The sequence below is a fragment of the Alosa alosa genome, chromosome 18, assembly GCF_017589495.1.
Source record: "Alosa alosa isolate M-15738 ecotype Scorff River chromosome 18, AALO_Geno_1.1, whole genome shotgun sequence".
Lineage (NCBI taxonomy): Eukaryota > Metazoa > Chordata > Actinopteri > Clupeiformes > Clupeidae > Alosa > Alosa alosa.
The window spans coordinates 29,378,585-29,398,753 of NC_063206.1; the positions used below are offsets into that span (position 1 = coordinate 29,378,585).

A 20,169-nucleotide genomic window follows, 5' to 3' on the forward strand; every position below is an offset into this window, starting at 1 on the left:
AACATGTAACTTCTCACATGAGGAGCTGGTAGTGTTAAGTGCATAGACAGTAAAATAAAGTGACAACGCTAACCAGGCTAATAAACAAACCATGCTACGGTGAGTTAACGTCAAAGGGCAAAGTCACGTGACTTCTAGTTGTAGTCTGTTTATGAAATGAAAGGAGCAATTTCGTTTTTTAAAAAAAGGCAAAATAGTGTGATATTTTCAGTTAGTAGGCTAGATTATTACTTTACACACAATAAAAAAAATATTGAGGCAAATTGTAGACCCTTCCATATACAACTAAACACAGATGTTGAAGGTCTTGCTTAAGTGGATTTTTTCTGGTACAGCCTGAGACATGTACAAAAAAAAAATGCTTTCTGCATTTTTGTTTTGCTTTTCCCTCCATTGTACCGAACTCGTACCGAACCGTGATGTCCGAACCGAGGTATGAACCGAACCGTGACTTATGTGTACCGTTACACCCCATATATATATATATATATATATATATATATATATATATATATATATATATATATATATATATATATATATATATGCATGCCCACAGTATGTATAACTGGCACTATTTTTATATGTGATGTCTCTAGCTTTTAGGGCTCAACAGGGTGAGGTGGTTCGTTTGGCATGTCGAATTGTTCCCGAGGAGGCATTTCTGATCACCAGTGAATGGTTGCAATACCAGATTATGAGTCCCATCAACACTGGAAATACAACATGTAAGTTGTTACATTTGAAATAATTTTTTGGACAATAAGCTGTGACTGAGTAAGTAGCTAACATTAGCTAGCCAAGATGACAAAAGTGAACACAGTGATTAATATAATAGAACAGCTTTCGTAATGACACATACAGACCCCTGTAATCATTGAGCTACCTCAAACGACACCACAAAGAAATTTGATTCCCTGCCAGCTTGACCGGCAATGACTTTACCAGCCAGAATGCCAGAAAATAAAATGATTTAAGACTCTAAATAGCATACCACACCAAACATCATAACTTATGATTATTCATAAAGTATTAAGCTAAATCAGACCAACGATATGACCCTTTGGCTGTCAACCTTCTTAGAAGAGCTTGCTCCAAATTATGTACTCCCATTGCATTGAATGGCCAAAATACCTCTGAGCCCAACCAAGGTCCTGCCCAGTAGGACAACTTCCTTGTCTGGAATTTAGAAGTTTTCCGACCTAAGAGTGTGACCTGTGAATCAGATCCGTGAAAAAAACATTGTTTGTGTGGGAATGCTATTCTCAGTAACCTGGGAGATGAAGCAGAAAAGCCAGTCTCTGTAGGTCCAAAACATTACAGTGACGGGACACAAAATCAGCTGTTGTCTACAACATTGTTACATTAGGCAACCAAGTTTTCAGATTAAAATAACAATGTAGAATAAAATGGCTCAACTATTAAGGTGACTGCAGAGTAAAATCTAGCAGAGTACAATTAAATGTGTAAAATTAGTGAAAAATCAAACAAAATATGTGAGTGGTGTCAGCCTCCCTCCCTATTAAAAAAAAAAAGAAAATGAACAGCAGAAATGAAGTCATAATTAGGGCTGTGAAACGATTAAAAAAAATTAACTAATTAATCTTCTATCTAACAGTTGACATGTCAGAGTGTTGCACGGTGTACCGATACTAGAAAGGTATCACGATGCCCTCACGCAAAAAACAATACGATTTAAGCTATAAGTGAAAATCTTGTTCTGTTGGCAAATCTTACAAGTGAAAGTTTTTTGTTTTGTGGAAATACTACTTCAAATAAGCATAATTAACTGGCATTTACCAATAGAACAAGAAGATTTTCACTTATTTCACGCCTATTTCAAGTGACAAAATCTATGACTAAAGTTTAGCTGACGATATAACATCCTACTCCACTGTGACACTCCTGTTAATAGGCTAAACTAGAAAGAGCTAAAATAACTCACACCAACCTTATTTGTGCCTTTTATTCACATTTTCTCAAAGATTTCATAAGTATAAGCCCTTTTCGCTCCCTACGTTGATGTATTCCAAGCGTCTGCTTTGGGGGCGGGGACGTAGTAATTGAAACACCATGCCTGGGTAACGTAATCGCTCTCAGGGACGCCCTCTGTTCGCTGGTTGGTTCGGCTGCCCAACCTCCGAAGTAAACGAGGGAGAATCAACCTATTCCAGACGGAGTACTGTAGGGAAAAGAAATCGAGCGGAAGTACGTAGGCATGCCAAGGCCAGGCTAGATTCCTGTAACTGTCCATGAAAACAGCATAGCGATTTGATAGCCTAATCCACTGGACGAAACCAAAATGGAAATCGCGACTTGTTGTAGGTCTAACAGGTAAATCGTCGCAAATCACTCGTCTTGCTGGTGGGAATGCAGAATGTGGGCTGTTGCGCAAAGAAATTAATTTGGGAGATGATCTGCATCTCTGTTAACCGAAAGTTAGTTTTCCTAGCATCTCCATTGTTAACGTGAAATATGTGTCCATGCAAGGTAATGTCAAGCAGTGAACTGATAACCTTTGCAGGTAGTCAATGTTCACGTCACCTGAGTCAGACAGAAGACGAGCCCTCTGTTAGCCTATGGTATTTCTGTCCCTCCCAAACTACATTAAAATAGTGTATTTAACACTCAGAATTTTAAAACTAGTTTTTTTATGCTAGCTGTTCATGTGGTGTTGTATTTGGTATCATCTTGATGTGTCATGTTGTGTTGTGAGCTACCCTGGGTGTTCCCATGCTGTCTTGCGCTATTTGATTCACGCTGCTAAGGCAGCCTGGAAACTACCGCCCTAATTTTTGCCTCAGATAGGGAACCAATCACAGAACAGGGGGGAAAGCAAGACGATGATGAGCTATGCACAGACGCATTTGATAGACATCCGTGGCACCCAATAAACGGATCTGGGCATTTTTTTCAAATACGAGAAAATTAACGTTTGGTTCCCAGACCACGTCTCATTGAGAAGTGGTGGCGCTAGCCAGGCTAGTTGTGAGCACACCAAGGCACTTTTCTATCAACTCTGTGGTTGAAATGGCAATAAACTTCAACTTGAAACTTGACTTGAAACAATGTCACACATTGACTGACACCAGTGCAACTATTCACTTGTACTATGCCCTGTTCAATATACATCAGTCAAGGGAATATTTAGCATTTTCTCAAAAATTCAGTTTAGTTGAGATTGAGATTCATTCTCATTTTATTTGTTTTTGTTTGTTTTTTGGTGCTCAGCCAAGATAGGGGAAGGGCTGTGCTCCATTCTCTCTCCTTCTGCAGTGCAATGGGATGCAATGACCTTCTTCACTGAGAGTGTGGTGGGTCAGCTTTTCAAAATTCTGGAGAAACAGGTAAGGGTACTCTACATCTGGCCAGGCTCAATTATCTCATAATCATCCTTGTGACTTGCCTGCCCCTGCACTAAGAATTCATGGCAGGAAAAGACTTATTCTCTTGTTTCACATCAATGTAATGTCTTCCTTATGACCACATTATACTATCAAAATGAATTTTAATATGATGTCAGAGCGTATGGTTATGAATCTAACCTCAGTTCTCTGAAGAACACACGACATTCACCAAAGGGAAGTCATCCCTGAATGATGACATAGATCTGAACTTATCTCCAATCACCCATCTCAGAATTTTTTGTTGGCCTTACATAAGGACCTTCCCTCAATAAACGAGTCCTTGTGTAGACATCTGAAGTGACCAATGGCTAGGTTCAGGGTGTAAATGAGGCTAGAAAGGGTTAATGTATGTGTACCATGCAGTGTTGTAGTACTCGAGTCCGAGTCATTAGCTAAATTTAGAGACTCGTGACTTGACTTGGACTTGAGCACTGAATGACTTGGACTCGGACTCATGCATTTGCACTCGCGATGACTCGTCGAGGACTCAACTTTTTTTTGTAATATATCATAAGGCTAGAATTGTAGTATGTCATTAGGCTATAATTTGCTATATGATTTTAATATCTAAATTAACGTTACTAAACTAACGTTAACTTAACGTAACACCAAAATGCCTGGAGACATGGCCGCCGCCATTTCAATGTAGTATTGCCAGGCAATATTAGTTCTCATACATGACATTACCTAAGATTACACTCAGCCTAGGCTAAACATCACACACTGCTGCTGGATAGCTGATCATCGTGACTTGGTGAACAGTTTTTTCCCTGACTGACGCGAGAAGCGAGGTTCCATTCATTCATTTTCATTTAGGGCGTGCCCTGCCGTGCTTCTGTCTGTTAATTTGCAGCAGGCTATTATCAGATTGAAAGAAAAATAAACTAAAAGTTTTCCCGATCAAGATATAGCATACTTCTTAATTTTGGTGTCATAAAATATAGAAGCATAACATTAAATTGCCTAGTAGAGTGTCCATGTAGAGTGTCAATGTAGGCCTACGTGTCTGCGCAAGTGAAACTGACAAACTGAACCTCTCGTGGGTAGGCCAGAAACAACTATATTTAAAACCAACAGTGGATTACTGTTACTGTTCAAACGAGCGATTTGATAGCCTAATCCACTGCACGAAAAAAAAAAGGAAATAGCAACTTGTTCTATTTCTAACAGATGAATATCGTAGCAGATAGTAGCCTATGGCAATGGCAGCTTAAAAAAACATTTATTTCAACATAATTTTTTTTTTTAAATGCCCGGGGGATGCCCTTTTATGATCCACACTACCTCTTACAAAATAGGCCAGTCCATGTCCATCTAGCTCTTGTGAAGTATGAACTTTTACAACACTGCCTACAGAGTACAATTGTCAGCAGTCAGTAACAGCATAATGTAACTTAATGGCCTGTGTGATTGGGATGTGGATTGCTCATTTATTATGAGTAGGCCTATAGGCTATGGTATTCTCTCCGATATAATAAATACAACACATTGGGTTTGGCAAGAAATTTGGCAATACTACTTTCACACAAGTGATTGCACCCCTGCTTGGAGACAGAAGATTGTCCGTTTTGCTTTTAAGGTTTTTTATCTGCAATGGGAAAAAATGGAACGACATGTAGGCTATGCTTACTTTAGTGCTGGACTTGGACTCGACTTGATCAATAGGGACTCGACTCGGACTCGACGTGGATCAATAGTGACTCGACTCGGACTTGACTCGGATGAGTAGTGGACTCGACTTGGACTTGAACACTGGGGACTCAAACCTGGACTCGGACTCGAGGCATAGTGACTTGACTACAGCACTGGTACCATGTAAAGTTAAGAACAAAATTATTTATTATGCCACATGGCTAAAGGTTGTAAGACAATGTGATAGAAACATAGCCTCGTGAGACCATCCTGATCTCACAAGCTTCAGATTGTCACTCGCAGATCAGTCTGGCATCTCTCCGATAGAGAAAATTTGGAGCAGTTTGCCAAACGAATGTCCAATCAGCGTTGGTTTTGAGGCGGGTTTAGGTGTGACACAACGAGAAGCTACTGTTCAATCTAAACAACATGGCGACTTCCACGGATGAGATGAGCATAGCGATCGCTGAAGTTTTATCCGAATATTCGAGTATTCGTGGGGAAGCTAGGAGTCTCTGCAATGTAGCTGGGAGGAATGAAGGACACAGACATCCTTCACAGCCAATTCCAGTTAGTGTTTGGTAGCCCTGAATCTTAGTTAGCCTACTTAACGAGAAGGAATATGCTTTCTTCAGAAGTGTAGCCTACCATGAAAACTTGGTGGGGATTGTCGTTGATGAGGTTCATGTCACATACAAATGGTAAGTTTAAAAACATTAACGTTAGCTACTTACCTAACTTGTATGTTAAAAAATGTCATTAGAAGAACACTTTGTTGATCTGATTGGCCCGTCTATCACCAACATAGGTGGTGATACACATGGTTTATCCAATCAGCTAACCAATATTTTCGCCCCTTCCCAAACGTTCGCCAACGGAAAGTTCCCAGATGGATATGCGGAGCAAATGCGAAACATGGAAACATGGAACCAAAAAAAGAAGCATTTAAAGCAATTAAACATTTTTATGAAAAATGGCATGTCCAAAATGAGTCGTAACCCTTTTAAATAATCAATGGAAACATCTTTATTTGCATTCACAGCTCTCAAAATGGTTCTTATAATACCTAGCCTCTCCATCTCTCCACAATGATTCTAGACCCCACCTTTTTAACAGCAATCCGGGTTTGTGGCAGGAACGATTATTTGCCATCACTCTGGCCTTGTGCTCACTTTTTTGACGGATTGACTCTGGACCTGGACTGGGCCACTCTAAAATGTTGATATTGTTTTCTGCCTTGTTTGGTTGTATGTTTTGGATCATTGTGTGTTTTAATGGTCCAATGCCGCCTATTAGGGCAGGTCTCTCGGCAGACTGTCTGATCTTTTCCTCCAAAAATCTTAATGTAGCCCCTTGCTTTAGTGTTATCGTTTACTTTGAGAAGGTTACGTTATGAATAATTTTGTACATGCCATTTTTCATAAAAATATAAAAAAAGTTGACTAAACCTTTAGCCATGTGGCAGTGTCATTTTCAGTCAGAACAAACATATTGGTCAAGAGAAAAGCAACATTAAATCAATATTTGCCAGGGGTGTGTACCTTGTCCACCACTGTAAGCTTTTGGGTGAGTTCAGTTATCGTTATTATTTAAAAAGGGCAAAAACAATTGTGATGATGTGGTGATAAACTAATTCACCTGACCACTACACCGAAAAAAAGAGAGGATTTTTTGCATTATTGTTGCTTACTGTTACTTTAAAGGAGCTTTATGGAGTTTTGGCATAGTTGCCAACGTTGTGCAGTGAAGGCCTTTCTTACATTTTTGTGTGAATGTCTCTCCTGAACCACAGAACTGCAAACCACAGAAGCTGCAAAAGTAAAAGATGTTGAGAGAATTATAATGATGCCTCCCTTCTTTCCTTCGTCCAGAGACTTCCTATTGAACAAGGCGTTGAGCTGCTACAGATGGTCCTGTCTTATGACACAAGAGACCCCCTCATTTTGTCCTGTGTCCTCACCAATGTTTCCTCACTCTTCCCATATGCCACACACAAGCCACAGCTTCTTCCTCAGGTGCTTTCTAAGGTATGTTCATTAAATCTGTGTCACCCTCAGCTTCATTAGTGTCTTCAGTTGTCAATTGTAGTCGTTGAAGGTAAACTAAGAGTTATGCTCTCATTTTGCAGCTGTTTGCCGCCATCACATTTGAAGTGGTAGAAGAAAACAAGGTCAGATGTACTTCCGTTTCATTGACTGACAGATGACTATAAAACCAAATGAACACACATGACGATGAAATGAAATACTTTTGATTTCCTCAATGTGTGGCTGTAGTGAAGGTGTCAATAATGGCCAGAATGACAGAAAAAAGTAGTCAGTAATAAAATGGCTGAACCACTCTTGAACTTGTGTGTTTTTAGGCACCCCGCACACGAGCTGTGAAGAATGTTAGAAGACATGCCTGTTCTTCCATTGTCAAGATGTGTCGGGACTATCCACAGTTCATCCTGGTATTTGACAGCTGTTCCTTCTTTCTCCCCTCATATTTCACTCATGGTTTAAAATTCAAGCTAACAGGATGAACGTTTATATTTTTAAATGCTTTATTATATCTGTATTAGGGCTGGTTCATTCAAAAAATATCAATATGTATTATAGTCAGTTATGGTTGCAGGTTGACCAACAGGTCAGGTGGGTACTAGGGGTGGGCGATATGGACAAAAAATAAAATCTCGATATTTTTTGTGATTTTGACGATAACAATAATTAGTTGATATCCTTTAAAAAAAAAAAAAAAAGACTTTAAAAGTCTGGCTTTACTTTACAGCTCATTATTTATTAATAGCATCATTACAATAACTTAACCTGTGACTTTGTAACCAAATCAACCAATGCATTGTCACTCTGACACAATTCTGCCCCCACTTGTGTATGTGGCAATGACATGGTCTAGCCAGCTACATTAGAGAAGATAGGCCTAACAGCTTCCCAAGAGAAAGCCTGAAGCTTCAAAAAATAAACTATCGCCTTTATTTTGAAACTTATGTTCACGGTTCTCATCCCATTTAAAGTGAACGTGTGTGCAAGCGCAGGTGTGTCTGAAATGTCAGTTGGAATAGTGATGTGAGCCTACCAGGAAAGATGTCTAGGGATGTCACAGGTGGGATAGTTGAAACTTTGAGAATTAAGTATTCAAAACGTGTAAATTAGTGTAGCAGTGTAGCAACATGTTGTGACTTCAGCAATATTAGATTGCTAACCTTATGTTGCTGTTTTTGCATGTGAAAAAATAGACGTGGGCTATTGTGTTCAACTGTATAGGCTACAACGAGTTTCTGTGATGAAGAATACATGAAGTTAGGTGGGCAAAAAGTGAAGCAAATTCAGACAACTTTAACACAGAACTTTATCAGTATAGTAAAGGCTAATGTGAATTAAAGATGAATTGCTCCTAAACTGGCATGTGTCATTCCAAGACTAAAGCAATGCTGATTGGCATGATGTATTGTTTAAGAAACTTTCAGAATGGCCTCATCTGGAACACTGTTCTCACAACATGATTAGTTAAACTGCAAGTATCCTAGGCTGCAGGTTAAAACATTTCAAATCAACTTCATCAAATAAAATAGGGTAGACTAGGCTTGCATTTGTAATGTTGGCCTGAAAAAGCCTGTGTCTCAAGCAAGTTTATTTGTTGTCTGATTTGTTCCAACAATGCATGTATGCATGTATTATCATGCTTACTCTGCTTGAATTTCCCCTAGGGGTCAATAAAGTATCTATCTATCTATCTATCTACTAGGCTATGCTAATAAATGTCCATAAGGCCTATGACATCTTCAAAAATGCCTGATAATTCAGGCTCAGAAATTGTTTTTGTTTTAAGGCGTGAAACATGTCCAAAAAAAAAAAATTATGTAAATTGCACACACCCAAATTATATTTGATGTGAAGAGTAGACTTTATATGTTATTTGTATGATGCTCTTTACTCCTTAAGAGAGCAGAGCCCACGTCTATTTTTTCACATGCAAAAACAAAAAAATCATGTAAATTGCACACACCCAAATTATATTTGATGTGAAGAGTAGACTTTATATGTTATTTGTATGATGCTCTTTACTCCTTAAGAGAGCAGGGGAGGGGATAAAAAAGAACTACCACGTTACTTTTTGCCTGAGGATGCTTTCAATTCATGCAGCAGATAATCAGAGACCAACTGAAACAAAGTAGCCTAAGTAAGGCTAATGACAAACATTTGATGGCATATCGACCATTTCACTATGTATAAATGCTGTGGTGAATTGATTACTTTCTAGGTTATATAATCATTAACTGATTATTTAAAATGATTATTTACAAAATCAACAATCAAGACTGCAAGAGAGTTAGAGGGAGAGGTTGGACATGATGGCCTTCAAAAGAGGGAAGGAAAAGAAGAGTAGAGAGAAAGTGTTGTCTTCTGTAAGTGTAAGTTAGTGTGTGAGTATTTTTGTGTTTGTTTGTTTTTAGCCATGCTTTGACATGCTCTATACACATGTGAAGAAGCTGTTTGCCAATGATCTGTTGCTGACTCAGATGGAGAAATGTGCTCTGATGGAAGCACTGGTTCTGATCAGTAACCAATTTAAAGACTATAGTAAACAGGAGGCTTTTCTGGAGGAGCTCATGGCTCCGGTCAGAACTCATTGGCTCTCCAAGGAGATGACGAGGTTTGTGCACTTAAGGCTTTGTGTTATGTCTGTCAGTATGTGTAGTATGTGGATAAATATCTTTGTATTTGCATGGCTTGCATTCCTACAATTTGAACTTAAAAACTGTCATTGATCTCAAATAATGATCGTAGGGGTAGACATGTGTTATTTAGACATAAATGGAAGCATAATGCTTTATTTATGGTTCTGCATCAACAATTCTGAACCAATACAGTAGCTACGCACAGCCTCTGTATTACCATGTTCTCTACTCCAAACCCTACATCGTAGCCTGAAACATGTCAAGGCGACTGAGATTGCAACAACTATGATTGGTCAACTCGCCCCCATGTGTTGATGGACGTTGTACTTCAGCTCCCTACTGCGAATAGTTTGCTTACATGCTAGTTTGCTGACTTGATTCCTTGCTGGCTTTGCAAATCACCACAGACATATTTTAGTTACAATAACGGGGTTATCCGATTGTACACTGTCAGATACCCTTGTGGTGAGCTACACAGACACAGGAGACGCAACTAAAAAAGACGTAGAGGCAATAGCGTAGCTACGTCATTGATTTGACACATTGTTTGTGGTTTCTATCTGCACTTCCCTAACCAGTCTCATGAATGTTTCAGTGTTTTGTGGGACCCAGCTCTATTTCTGGCTCATGTCGGTGCTGATCAGGTCATCAGTGACCCCAGCACTGAGGATCAGTTTGGCATCAGTCGCTCACGGGTAAGCATACATTGATCATGGGAAAATCTTTTATTGGAAAGTATAGTGCATACGAGTTTGTATACAGTAGCATTATGTGAAGTGAATTTGTCTGTCTAATAAATGGCGTTACTATATGATCACAGGGCTTAGTAACTTTGTCTCTATTGCACTGGATAAAACAGACCAAAGACCTGGATGTGCAGGGGAAGGGCATATTTTGGTTAGCAATTAAATAGGCATACGTAAAAGTGAACAGTCAAGCTTTTTCTAAAAATGGCAGTTGCCTGTAATTTCTTCTAGGCATGCAGAGATATCTCTTCAAGTACTGAATTTTCCTTCCAGTATGTTTTTGTCTATGTCAGGAACTTGACGTCACACTAGTCTTTGTTCTAATAAAGAAGTGAAAAAGAAATGAGTGGTGTCCGTTGTTCAGCTGTAGTGTCACCAGTCATATAATATGCAGTACAGCTGCATTTGGGGGATCTAATTGGCATTGCATGTGAAACTACTACTGATTATGAGGCCTAAATTACACAATTTATTCTTCTGTAAATTGATGTTTTTTACTCCTACCCCTTCCTGATCCAGATTAGTTTTTGTGTATATACGCTGATGGGTGTGGTAAAGCGTGCCCGCTGGCCATCTGATCCACAAGAAGCGCACTCAGGGGGGTTTGTGATGAGTCAAACCGCTAATGGAGACCCTATCTTCAGGAATCCTTGCGCCACTCAGGTCTTGGCCCTTTTGCCCAATCTCCTAGGCCTCATCAGGTTTGTGTACTCCGCTTCACTACAGATATTATTACCCTCAGCACTGTTCACAAGTTTGTATTTTGTTTGTATTTTAACTAAAGGCCTGCTTGCTCATGTCTGTTATAGGACCCATAACAGCTTGTTCTTACCAGAAAACATGGCTCGCCTCAGTGAGACTTTCATTAGAGCACATGAGGTCATGGATGTGGAAAAAAATTTAGTACTGGGTAAGAATATCACCCTTACAGCTAAGACTACACAATTCTTGTTCACTGTTCACTCCACTGAAGATGTCTTTTCTGCAGGCCTGCCGCAACCTGTGCTCGATGTCTATGACTCCCCTGCATACAAAACAGCTCTGGAGCGCATGCAAGGCTTCTTTTGTACCCTTTATGACAATTGGTAAGTTTCAGTGGCATGTGAAAACTCTTTTTCACCTGTGTCCCATTTCCTCTCATTTATATCATTGTTTTTGTAGTTTTCATGTGCTGGGGAGCCTGGGTCCCTCCCTTGTGCAGGACTTCTATACCATTGATGGGCTGACCCATCAGATCACCAACTCTGTTCTCAGCAATTTAGACAATGTTCCAGACCACAGACTTCGCCCTTTGCTAAATATCCTTTTGATGACTTTATCTGCTTCAGACGTAACAACATTGTTTGATAACGGTTTTCTGTACTATTGCTGTATTATGGTTCTTTTCCTTATTGTTACTTTTCACGGGTGTTCATGAAGCAGCTGGTCCTTTCCTGTCCTCAAGATTATTATGAGAGCCTACTCTGCCCCCTGCTAGGACCTCTATTTGTGTACATGCTGCAGGTGAAAAGTTGTTTCCTGCTAAACTTTCATTTCCAAGTCTTAGTTTACTCCAGGGTCATTCCCTGTCAAATCGGACAGAATCTGGTAAAATACTTGCTGCATGGTCTCAGATTTTGCTCTAAGTTTGTCTGCATTATGTTTAGGTCCGAAAACTAACACCTGAAAATATTTTTGTTTCATTTCAGCGTTTTCATATTTTATTTCACCCTTGAGTTTTTTTAGTTATTACACTCTCAAAAATGCCTTATCTTGGAAGCCATATTTCTGCATTAATATCTTAGAAAGTTGCATTCCAAGCCTGACCAAACTTTGTTGGATAGAAAACAAACATATTGTCTTGTATGGGATAAAATGGTATATGGGATAATTAGTAAGAGCATGACCGTCTATGTTGGAATAGAATGCTTGATGATTTAGTGTACCAGTACCAATGCAGTATGTATTATATTAATCTGTGGTACAACACTGGCTCTGTGTACACTAAATGTCTATACAATGATAATGATGCAATAGATGTTAATGTTCCTATTAGCTACAGCACATACTATTTTAATCTTTTTAAAATTAAAATGACCTTCCCTTGTTTTTATCCTTGATATATTCATGGTTATTTTTTGTGGGGACCTCATATATTGGCACAGGATACTGTTAATTATTACACACCCTGTCTGGACTTATTTTCCCAATAATGACCGGCGTTCTATACATTATCCCTTACTTAAATGATACCACATGGATACAAAAAACAGTTTGTAAAACCTTCAATGTCACTCTTTTTGCACTTTTTTCAAATCATGGTCCTTATAGAAAATCAATAAGCATGCCATACAAACTTTAAGTGGTCATACTGAGAACATTGTTGTCTCATAACATGCCAAGTTTGGTCTGGATGCGAAAAATACATGGATTCCCACATAATGTGTTTTTCAGGTTGTAAATCAGGCTGAAATTTCAACGGAAATATTTTACAAGGCTTGGTTTTGGGACCCATTCATGATGTAGACAAAGTTTAAAGAAAATCTGAGACAGCACAGCAACAACCTTATCTGATTTGACACGGAATGACCCTCCAGTGATATAGCTAAACTGACTATAACTAAACACACTCACTGTAATGAGTAAACAGAAATTGTATATTTTTAAGATGAAGATGACGTCTACACAGCTGGGGCAGTGCAGTATTTTAATATGTCTTGAGTTAACAAATCTGTCCACAATGAAGATAAATGTTCAAATGCAATATCACACCATAATAGTAAGTTACAGAAGCAGAGGAAAGTGTAGAAATTGTTCACAAGCATACACACCCATTCTAATTAATACTCTAGCTGCATATCAGAATGCTGCATAACACAACTGAATTGATATGCAGCATGAACTTTTTGCTAGATGTAGGAATATACTCGGACTGCATGACAACTACTGCAACCTAGTAGTGTTCTGTGGTTGCATAAACAACCACACTGGCAGGAAATGAAATTATGTACAGCTTTACTGTTTAACGTGTGTTTGAATGAGACTTGATTGGCAAATATTTGGGAATTGTTACTCTTGTTACAGAGACTTACCTTGAGATGGCAGATCATCAACCAACGGAGTAGTCTGGGGTAAGAGTTCTAAGGTGGAGATGCTATGCCTATGGCCTTCACTGCCACATTAGCTCACATTTCCTGAAGTCCCATTTGGTTTGGGGTTATGGTGTAATGGTGTATGTGTGTTGGGGTGGGGGGGGGTATACCGTCTGGGTGTGGCATCGTTCCCGAGAAAGTCCCTACTAGTCGATTGCATGGAGAAAATGCAGTCGCGTGAAGTCTGTGTCCAAAAGTAATGGCCGAGCAAGTCACTGATCATAATCGCATGACTACATAGAAAAGTTCCCTACAGAGATAGACCTGTGGCAATATAGCATAACATAAGGAACAGAAGACTATTGAGTAGAGGGACTTTCTCTGTGAGCAATGGCACAGACTAGAAGAAGACAAAGGTAGGTCACTTGGACACATTTTTTTTTAATATTATTTATTTCTTTTATTTTACCTGTATTTTGTGTGACCATATACAATGACCATTTCCACAGTGTCAAATGCCTATTTGCTTGTATTGTAAATAGGTACCGGGCACTCAACTTGCATAGGTTAGGTCACCTTTTGCTATGCTGGTTAACATATTATTTTTTCCTTTAAGGTCTTTAAAAGGTCTTCAATTGAATTTGTACAGCAAAAAAGCAAGTGGATATCCTGCTTAAATAACCATTTCCTTGTGTGTTCCCAGTGGTGCAGAAGAGGAGAGTCTGATTTTGGAGGAGACACAGGTAACTCAAGAGATGTTGGAGGAACAGCTGGTGCGTATTGTGACCAGGGAGCTCCTAGATCTACTCAGTAAGTCACTTTAGCTTTTCAATGTAAACAGTTTAACTAACATACATACTGAAGCTCACTACAGACATTAATGACATTAGTCAGATTTTTTTTATCCTATAGCGACTTGACAGTTCTAAATAGGTGTGTGATACTTCAGACGACTTAAGGAAAAATAACACATTATTACTAAATTTTGTCATATTAGACTTTGCGTGTGAGAGAGAATGAAGTGAGAGAGAAAGTCTAATAATTGCACAGACGCATGGCTTCAGCAGTTGGCTGATACCAATATTGTGCTGCTTCTGGAAAAAAATCACTTCAAGGTCAGCAAACATTTTCTGTATGTAGACAAATCAAATTACATTTATTCATTTAGCAGATTTATTAATCTAAGGCAGTATCAGTAATGTTCCAATCAGACATTATGTGTACATGTGTATTAACTATAGAGCGGAGCAATGAGATTTGATAATGTGACGTGTGCAGAGGACCTTCTAATACCAGGTGTGTACGTCGGTGCTTAGAGGTGTCAACTCGCTATTGGATAGGAAAATTCCAGTGTTAAGATCTGGGGCCTCATGTACAAAGACTTGGGTGGAATTCATACTAAAACATTGTGTACGTGCAAATCTGGAAACTAGTGTAGGCACAAAAAAATTCTGATATATGAAACTGTGTACGCAGCATTCCACACAGCTTTTCTTTGTGCATCCCAATTAACGTGAAATTAAGCGCACATGCACAAGCACTACACTCCACCCTCTTTTCTCCCTCAATCACACTCATTTTAATATGCTAACTAGAAGGCCACTCAAGAGCGCAGACCTCCGCGAAGACAAAATGGCCTATCCCGCAATATTAATAACAATGAAAACTCCTTTGTGGATCCATCCATACTCGAACCTGCTCCAAACTGTAACAATTGAAATCAAATGAAAAAAAAGAATTGGTCTTATCCAACGAAATGGCGAGAATCTTACGTCTTTTATCATCTGTAATTAATAACAAAAAAACAGTAGTGGCAGTGACTGATTGGAAATGTGCAACATGAAGTTGACGTTAAACCCTGTGAGAAACGCACATTTACACATTAATTTGCTATTACAGTACATATCATTACACCCGACCGTGAGCGTGAAAGATGACGTGCGCAACATTATTGTGCGTACGCAAACTTTGTACAGGAGGCCCCAGGTACACAAGCTGACATTTACCAGTGTTAATGTGTTTTGCCCTTTTTCCCTCTATCAGTTGTTTCATGTATATCAAGGAAAGCACCTGAGGCTATAGGAAGCAAAGAGGAGACGGCAGACATAAACGGTAAACATTCATATGGTAATGTGGTTTCATGTATGGAAATGTATTGAGTCTTGAGTTTAATGATGGGCTTCTTTTGGCAGGAGAAGAGATGATGGCAACAGACTCCTCTCAGGGTGTCCAGCTAAGTTCTGCTAACTCTGCAGATGAACTTACTGATCTTGGGAAGTGCTTGCTTAAACATGAGGTGACCAATTAAAACAGGGGAACTTGGTGGGGTGGGTGTTCCCATGTATGTACAGTATAATCTAGTTCTGAAGAATCCTGCCTGAACCCCTTTTTATCTTTTACACAGGAAATATACATGAATCTTCTGACCATTGCCTTCACGTCTCTGTCTTGGAAAGACACAAGCATCTGCCACCGCACTGCCTCTTTGGTTTGCTGGACTCTCCTCAGACAGGTTTGTGATTCATTGAGGATAAGCCTGGACTATCTTTCCTGTTCCTTTCACTTCTCTGTTCTAAGCATAATACAAATACAAAATGCATCACACGTCTTTTCCTAAGGAATAATGTTCTCTACATAGTAGTTGAATTTCCATCCAATTCATCTGAATATTTTAAGCTGATTTTTGAAAATTAAATAACAGTAAATAAGAGCCTGTACATTTCCACCAGCTGTGTTGTGCAAATCTGAGTGGCAAACCTTCTTGTGTTTAGGTGGTGGGGAGGGACCTCTTACCAGAGGCAGTGACATGGCTGTATGTCAGTGTGCTGAAAGGACTACAGATTCACGGACAACATGAGGGCTCTAATGCCACCCTTACACAGCTTGCACTACTTATGTATGAGAACCTGGTAAGTCCTACAGCACACCAGAACTGAGTACTGTGAATATTTGGTCTTTCAGAAGCACTATCTTTTGGTGCTTTCCCTCTGCAGGTACTGATTTGGACAATTTTTTTGTCATTCTTATTCAACTATTGAAAAATGTGTGCCGTCTGTTTACATGGGTTACGTTCTATTCCGATCAGGTACTCTCAAGCGCTTTAGAATCTTTGATTGGAATAGCCGTTGTTGCCTACTTTTCCTTGAGAAGCAGTCAATCCAAATGACCGTATACATGGGTGTTCATTCGGAATAGGAGCGGACTACGCCACCTCTTTCATTCCGATTAAAATTCTGATCGGATCAGGAATTTATATTCCAATTGAGGTGTTTATATGACAATTTTTATGCCATTATTCCGTTTCTTATCGTACTAGAAGTGCCCATGTAAACGTGGCTATTGTGACTCTCCATTATGCTGTGTTGTACTTTCCAACTGTGCTGCAGCACTGGGGCATGGTACCAAAACACTGTCCGAGTTATTACAATATTGGCAATTAAAACATTATTTGGTTCTGAAACCAACATTCTGTTACATTATTGGGACTTATTATATTATTGTAAAATGTTTACATTATTGGGTTGTGGTGATAGTTAGTGGTATGGTAGTGAATACTGTCAATTAGTTGGATAATTTCTACATATGAATTATCATTTTGTACTTCAGAGACCACGCTATTTGGAGCTGCGGGCAGTCATGACTCAGATCCCCAACATCCAGCTGGAGGCTTTGGACCAGTTTGACCAGAGGATTCTGAACCCTGCTGCTAATAAGGTTACTGAAAAGAAGAGGAAAGAACAGTTCAAGAAGCTTATCGCTGGTTCTATTGGGGTAAGGTTAATCTTATAAAATAAAATAAAATAAAATAAAATAAAATAAAATATGGAAAAGGAGAGTACACTGACATTTTTTAAACTAGGTTTACATTCATGAATATGGTAATATGGCAGTAATTATGTTAAATGTTTATATTAAATGAGCTCTGTCTCTCCATCCACCAGAAACCTTTGGGCCAGCAGTTTAAAAAGGAGGTGCACATTCGGAACCTTCCATCTCTCTTCAAAGTGGGAAAGGCTGACTCAAAGAGAGACCTGCTAGAGAGTAATGAGACCACAGGCCTGACTGCACTCTTTTGCCCTCAGCCAGATGGTATCTGAGGATCCAGATGTCATTTTTGCAGATATCATATAGCCAAACTGTCACAAGACTCTTCATCCAGTCCTCACTGGTCAATGGTCTTTGGAAGGCATAGTCTCACAAAGTAGTAGATTCATTGACCAATGACCTATTCACCATTAACAAAACATTTTGCAGCTCAAAGTCCCAAAAGGTTGAGCTGAAGATGTGGCTGGAGTAAAGTCCAAATGGTCTTCAGTAGGAAACCTTTTAGTTCTCGAAGATCCTACATGAAATTCACCATTGTCCGATGCGTCTTGAAAGGTTGAAAAAATAATCTGCACTACATTCCTTGTTTTCCTTTAACATATCACTGATCTTGCCATATTTCCTCTTTATTACATTCATGAAGATTGCAAAGATTGTTGATGTACAGTAAAAACTGTTTATATTTTGTTTTTAATAAATGTAGAGTTTATGGTCATTTTGATTATATGTCAACTTTGGAAGAATTATAATCTTTTTGTCAAAATGTTTCAAGAAACAAGTGAAGGTGCGCTCACAAGACCACTCACTCATTGGTGCTCCATCTCCAGCCCTATTACATACTGTGTGATGGCTCAGTCCACTTCACTTTTCCTGGCTTGTGCGATCCCTTAATATTCAATATTCTGCAATATTCCTTAACATTGGTGTTGCACATTGTGGCTCAGTGACTTGGGAAAAGGTTTCTCAACTGCACTGAGTGTTGTGGGCTTATTTGTTGAATCATCGATATAGGGGCAGCCATGGCCTACTGGTTAGCGATTCGGACTTGTAACCGGTTTCCGGTTCGAACCCTGACCAGTAGGCACTGCTGAAGTGCCCTTGAGCAAGGCACCTAACACTCACAGCTCCCCGAGGGCCGCTGTTGTTGCAGGCAGCTCACTGCACCGGGATTAGTGTATGCTTCACCTCACTGTGTGATCACTGTGTGCTGAGTGTGTTAAACGGATTGGGATAAATGCAGAGACCAAATTTCCCTCACAGGATCAAAAAGAGTATATACTTAGGCCTACTTATACTTACTTATCTCTTGAATTTGGATGTTGCCACTAAATACAACCTCAACACTGCTTGGGCCTGCTGATTAGACCATCTTTGTTTTGTAGCCTCTTTAGTTTCTCCATAGACATATTTAGGTGATCTGGTCTGAAGCCACCTACTTCCCGCAATTTCAAAGCATGAAATTGTGGATTCTGCTAGGACCAGTTTTCTTTCTTTGCTATCACTAGTTGGAAACTTGGCTGATTTGATTGTTTAGTTCTTTTGCCATTGGTTAGGCTTTATCCGTGCATCAACCTTGCCCATGGTGTGTTGAAAAAGAATGAAGAAGACTCAAAGACCTGACAACTTGCTCAAAGACCTGACAACTTGCACTGACTGGGGCAGTAACAGTGACCTGTAGATACCCTATGATACTAACAAGGGGGTTGCGTCGATTGTTGGATTCTACTTTTCTCTAGTTCAAATGGTCAAAGCAATGTTACCTCAGGATAGAATTTATGTTGGGCCTAACTCTTTTATTGTGATGACTTGAGCTCAAGACATGACTTGCATTAAATTAAGAGGAACGTTTTTGACATGTTTTTTGTTTTGACACGTTTTTCTAATGTCATTAGACATTAGACTTGTTTTGATGTTAGACAGCATTAGTGAGGAATTGAGTTGACGTCTAGCTCACCAGTCAGAATGAACTGCCCCGATCCAAAATGTAATCCGATTGATGGAGTTGAGGTAAACTTTTGAAATTATATTTGATAGGAAAATATTTGGGACAAATTTACATTTCAAATTTCCAATCATGTTGCTCCATGACCCGTTTGATTGTATCGGAGTAAATGGGAAACTGAATATTTCAGTCAGAATTGTTTATTCTAACTGGAAGATGCTGCCAGGTAGTGACATGAATAGTCCATCCTGAATGACACATACTGTATGCATTCCCCTCCACAATTATTGGCACCTCTGGTAATGATGAATTAAAATGGGTATTAAAATAATGTTTTGGCAAATAATCATTGCACAGACAAAATTAAACAAATTCATCCTTGAAGTGAGGTAAGTTCATTCAGAAAGAAGAAAAACTTAATACAGACATAATTTTTAACAAAACTTCATACCTCAGTTTAGCTGCCCACGATCTCTGCTGAACCACTTTTGGGTCTCAATCACTTGCCTTGTTTCTACAGGCAGTTTTGAATGCAAACACCAACAGATTGTTGCACATTTAAATTTAATTGATTGCTGGGGAGCTGATAGATGCTTTATACCTCTAGATTGGTTCATGGATCAGATGAATCTACAGACGCCAGTGCCTATTGACTCTTAAAGAGAGGAACAAAAAGGCCTTTTTTATAGTGTCGTGAAGAATATTGGAGACTGCCACCACCTGGGGGTAGTGTTAAGCACTTTATTTGTTGTGTTCATCAGAAAATGGTGATTGCAATGTCACGGTATAGACACCATGAAAGAACTACTCACAGGGCTTGTACTTCAATGTCATATTGCTTCATTGGTGCAATTATGTCTATACAATA

At 39.2% G+C, this 20,169-nt stretch overlaps 1 protein-coding gene across 1 annotated transcript in view; it reads left to right on the plus strand.

Annotated features, from left to right (window-relative positions):
* The window catches only part of LOC125311531 (exportin-5), a 46,511-nt gene extending 28,420 nt beyond the window's left edge, over positions 1-18,091 (plus strand). Inside the window, exons 14-33 of the mRNA XM_048269692.1 lie at positions 600-728; positions 3,232-3,347; positions 6,911-7,066; positions 7,168-7,209; positions 7,402-7,491; positions 9,493-9,692; positions 10,313-10,412; positions 10,983-11,164; positions 11,273-11,373; positions 11,452-11,548; positions 11,625-11,761; positions 11,869-11,966; positions 13,527-13,573; positions 14,238-14,344; positions 15,578-15,646; positions 15,727-15,830; positions 15,939-16,046; positions 16,306-16,443; positions 17,141-17,305; positions 17,476-18,091. Of these exons, the coding sequence (XP_048125649.1) occupies positions 600-728; positions 3,232-3,347; positions 6,911-7,066; positions 7,168-7,209; positions 7,402-7,491; positions 9,493-9,692; positions 10,313-10,412; positions 10,983-11,164; positions 11,273-11,373; positions 11,452-11,548; positions 11,625-11,761; positions 11,869-11,966; positions 13,527-13,573; positions 14,238-14,344; positions 15,578-15,646; positions 15,727-15,830; positions 15,939-16,046; positions 16,306-16,443; positions 17,141-17,305; positions 17,476-17,631 (2,342 nt within the window). The 3' untranslated portion in view covers positions 17,632-18,091. The remainder of the gene's footprint in view (positions 1-599; positions 729-3,231; positions 3,348-6,910; positions 7,067-7,167; positions 7,210-7,401; positions 7,492-9,492; positions 9,693-10,312; positions 10,413-10,982; positions 11,165-11,272; positions 11,374-11,451; positions 11,549-11,624; positions 11,762-11,868; positions 11,967-13,526; positions 13,574-14,237; positions 14,345-15,577; positions 15,647-15,726; positions 15,831-15,938; positions 16,047-16,305; positions 16,444-17,140; positions 17,306-17,475) is intronic.
* The last annotated feature ends 2,078 nt before the right edge of the window (positions 18,092-20,169 follow it).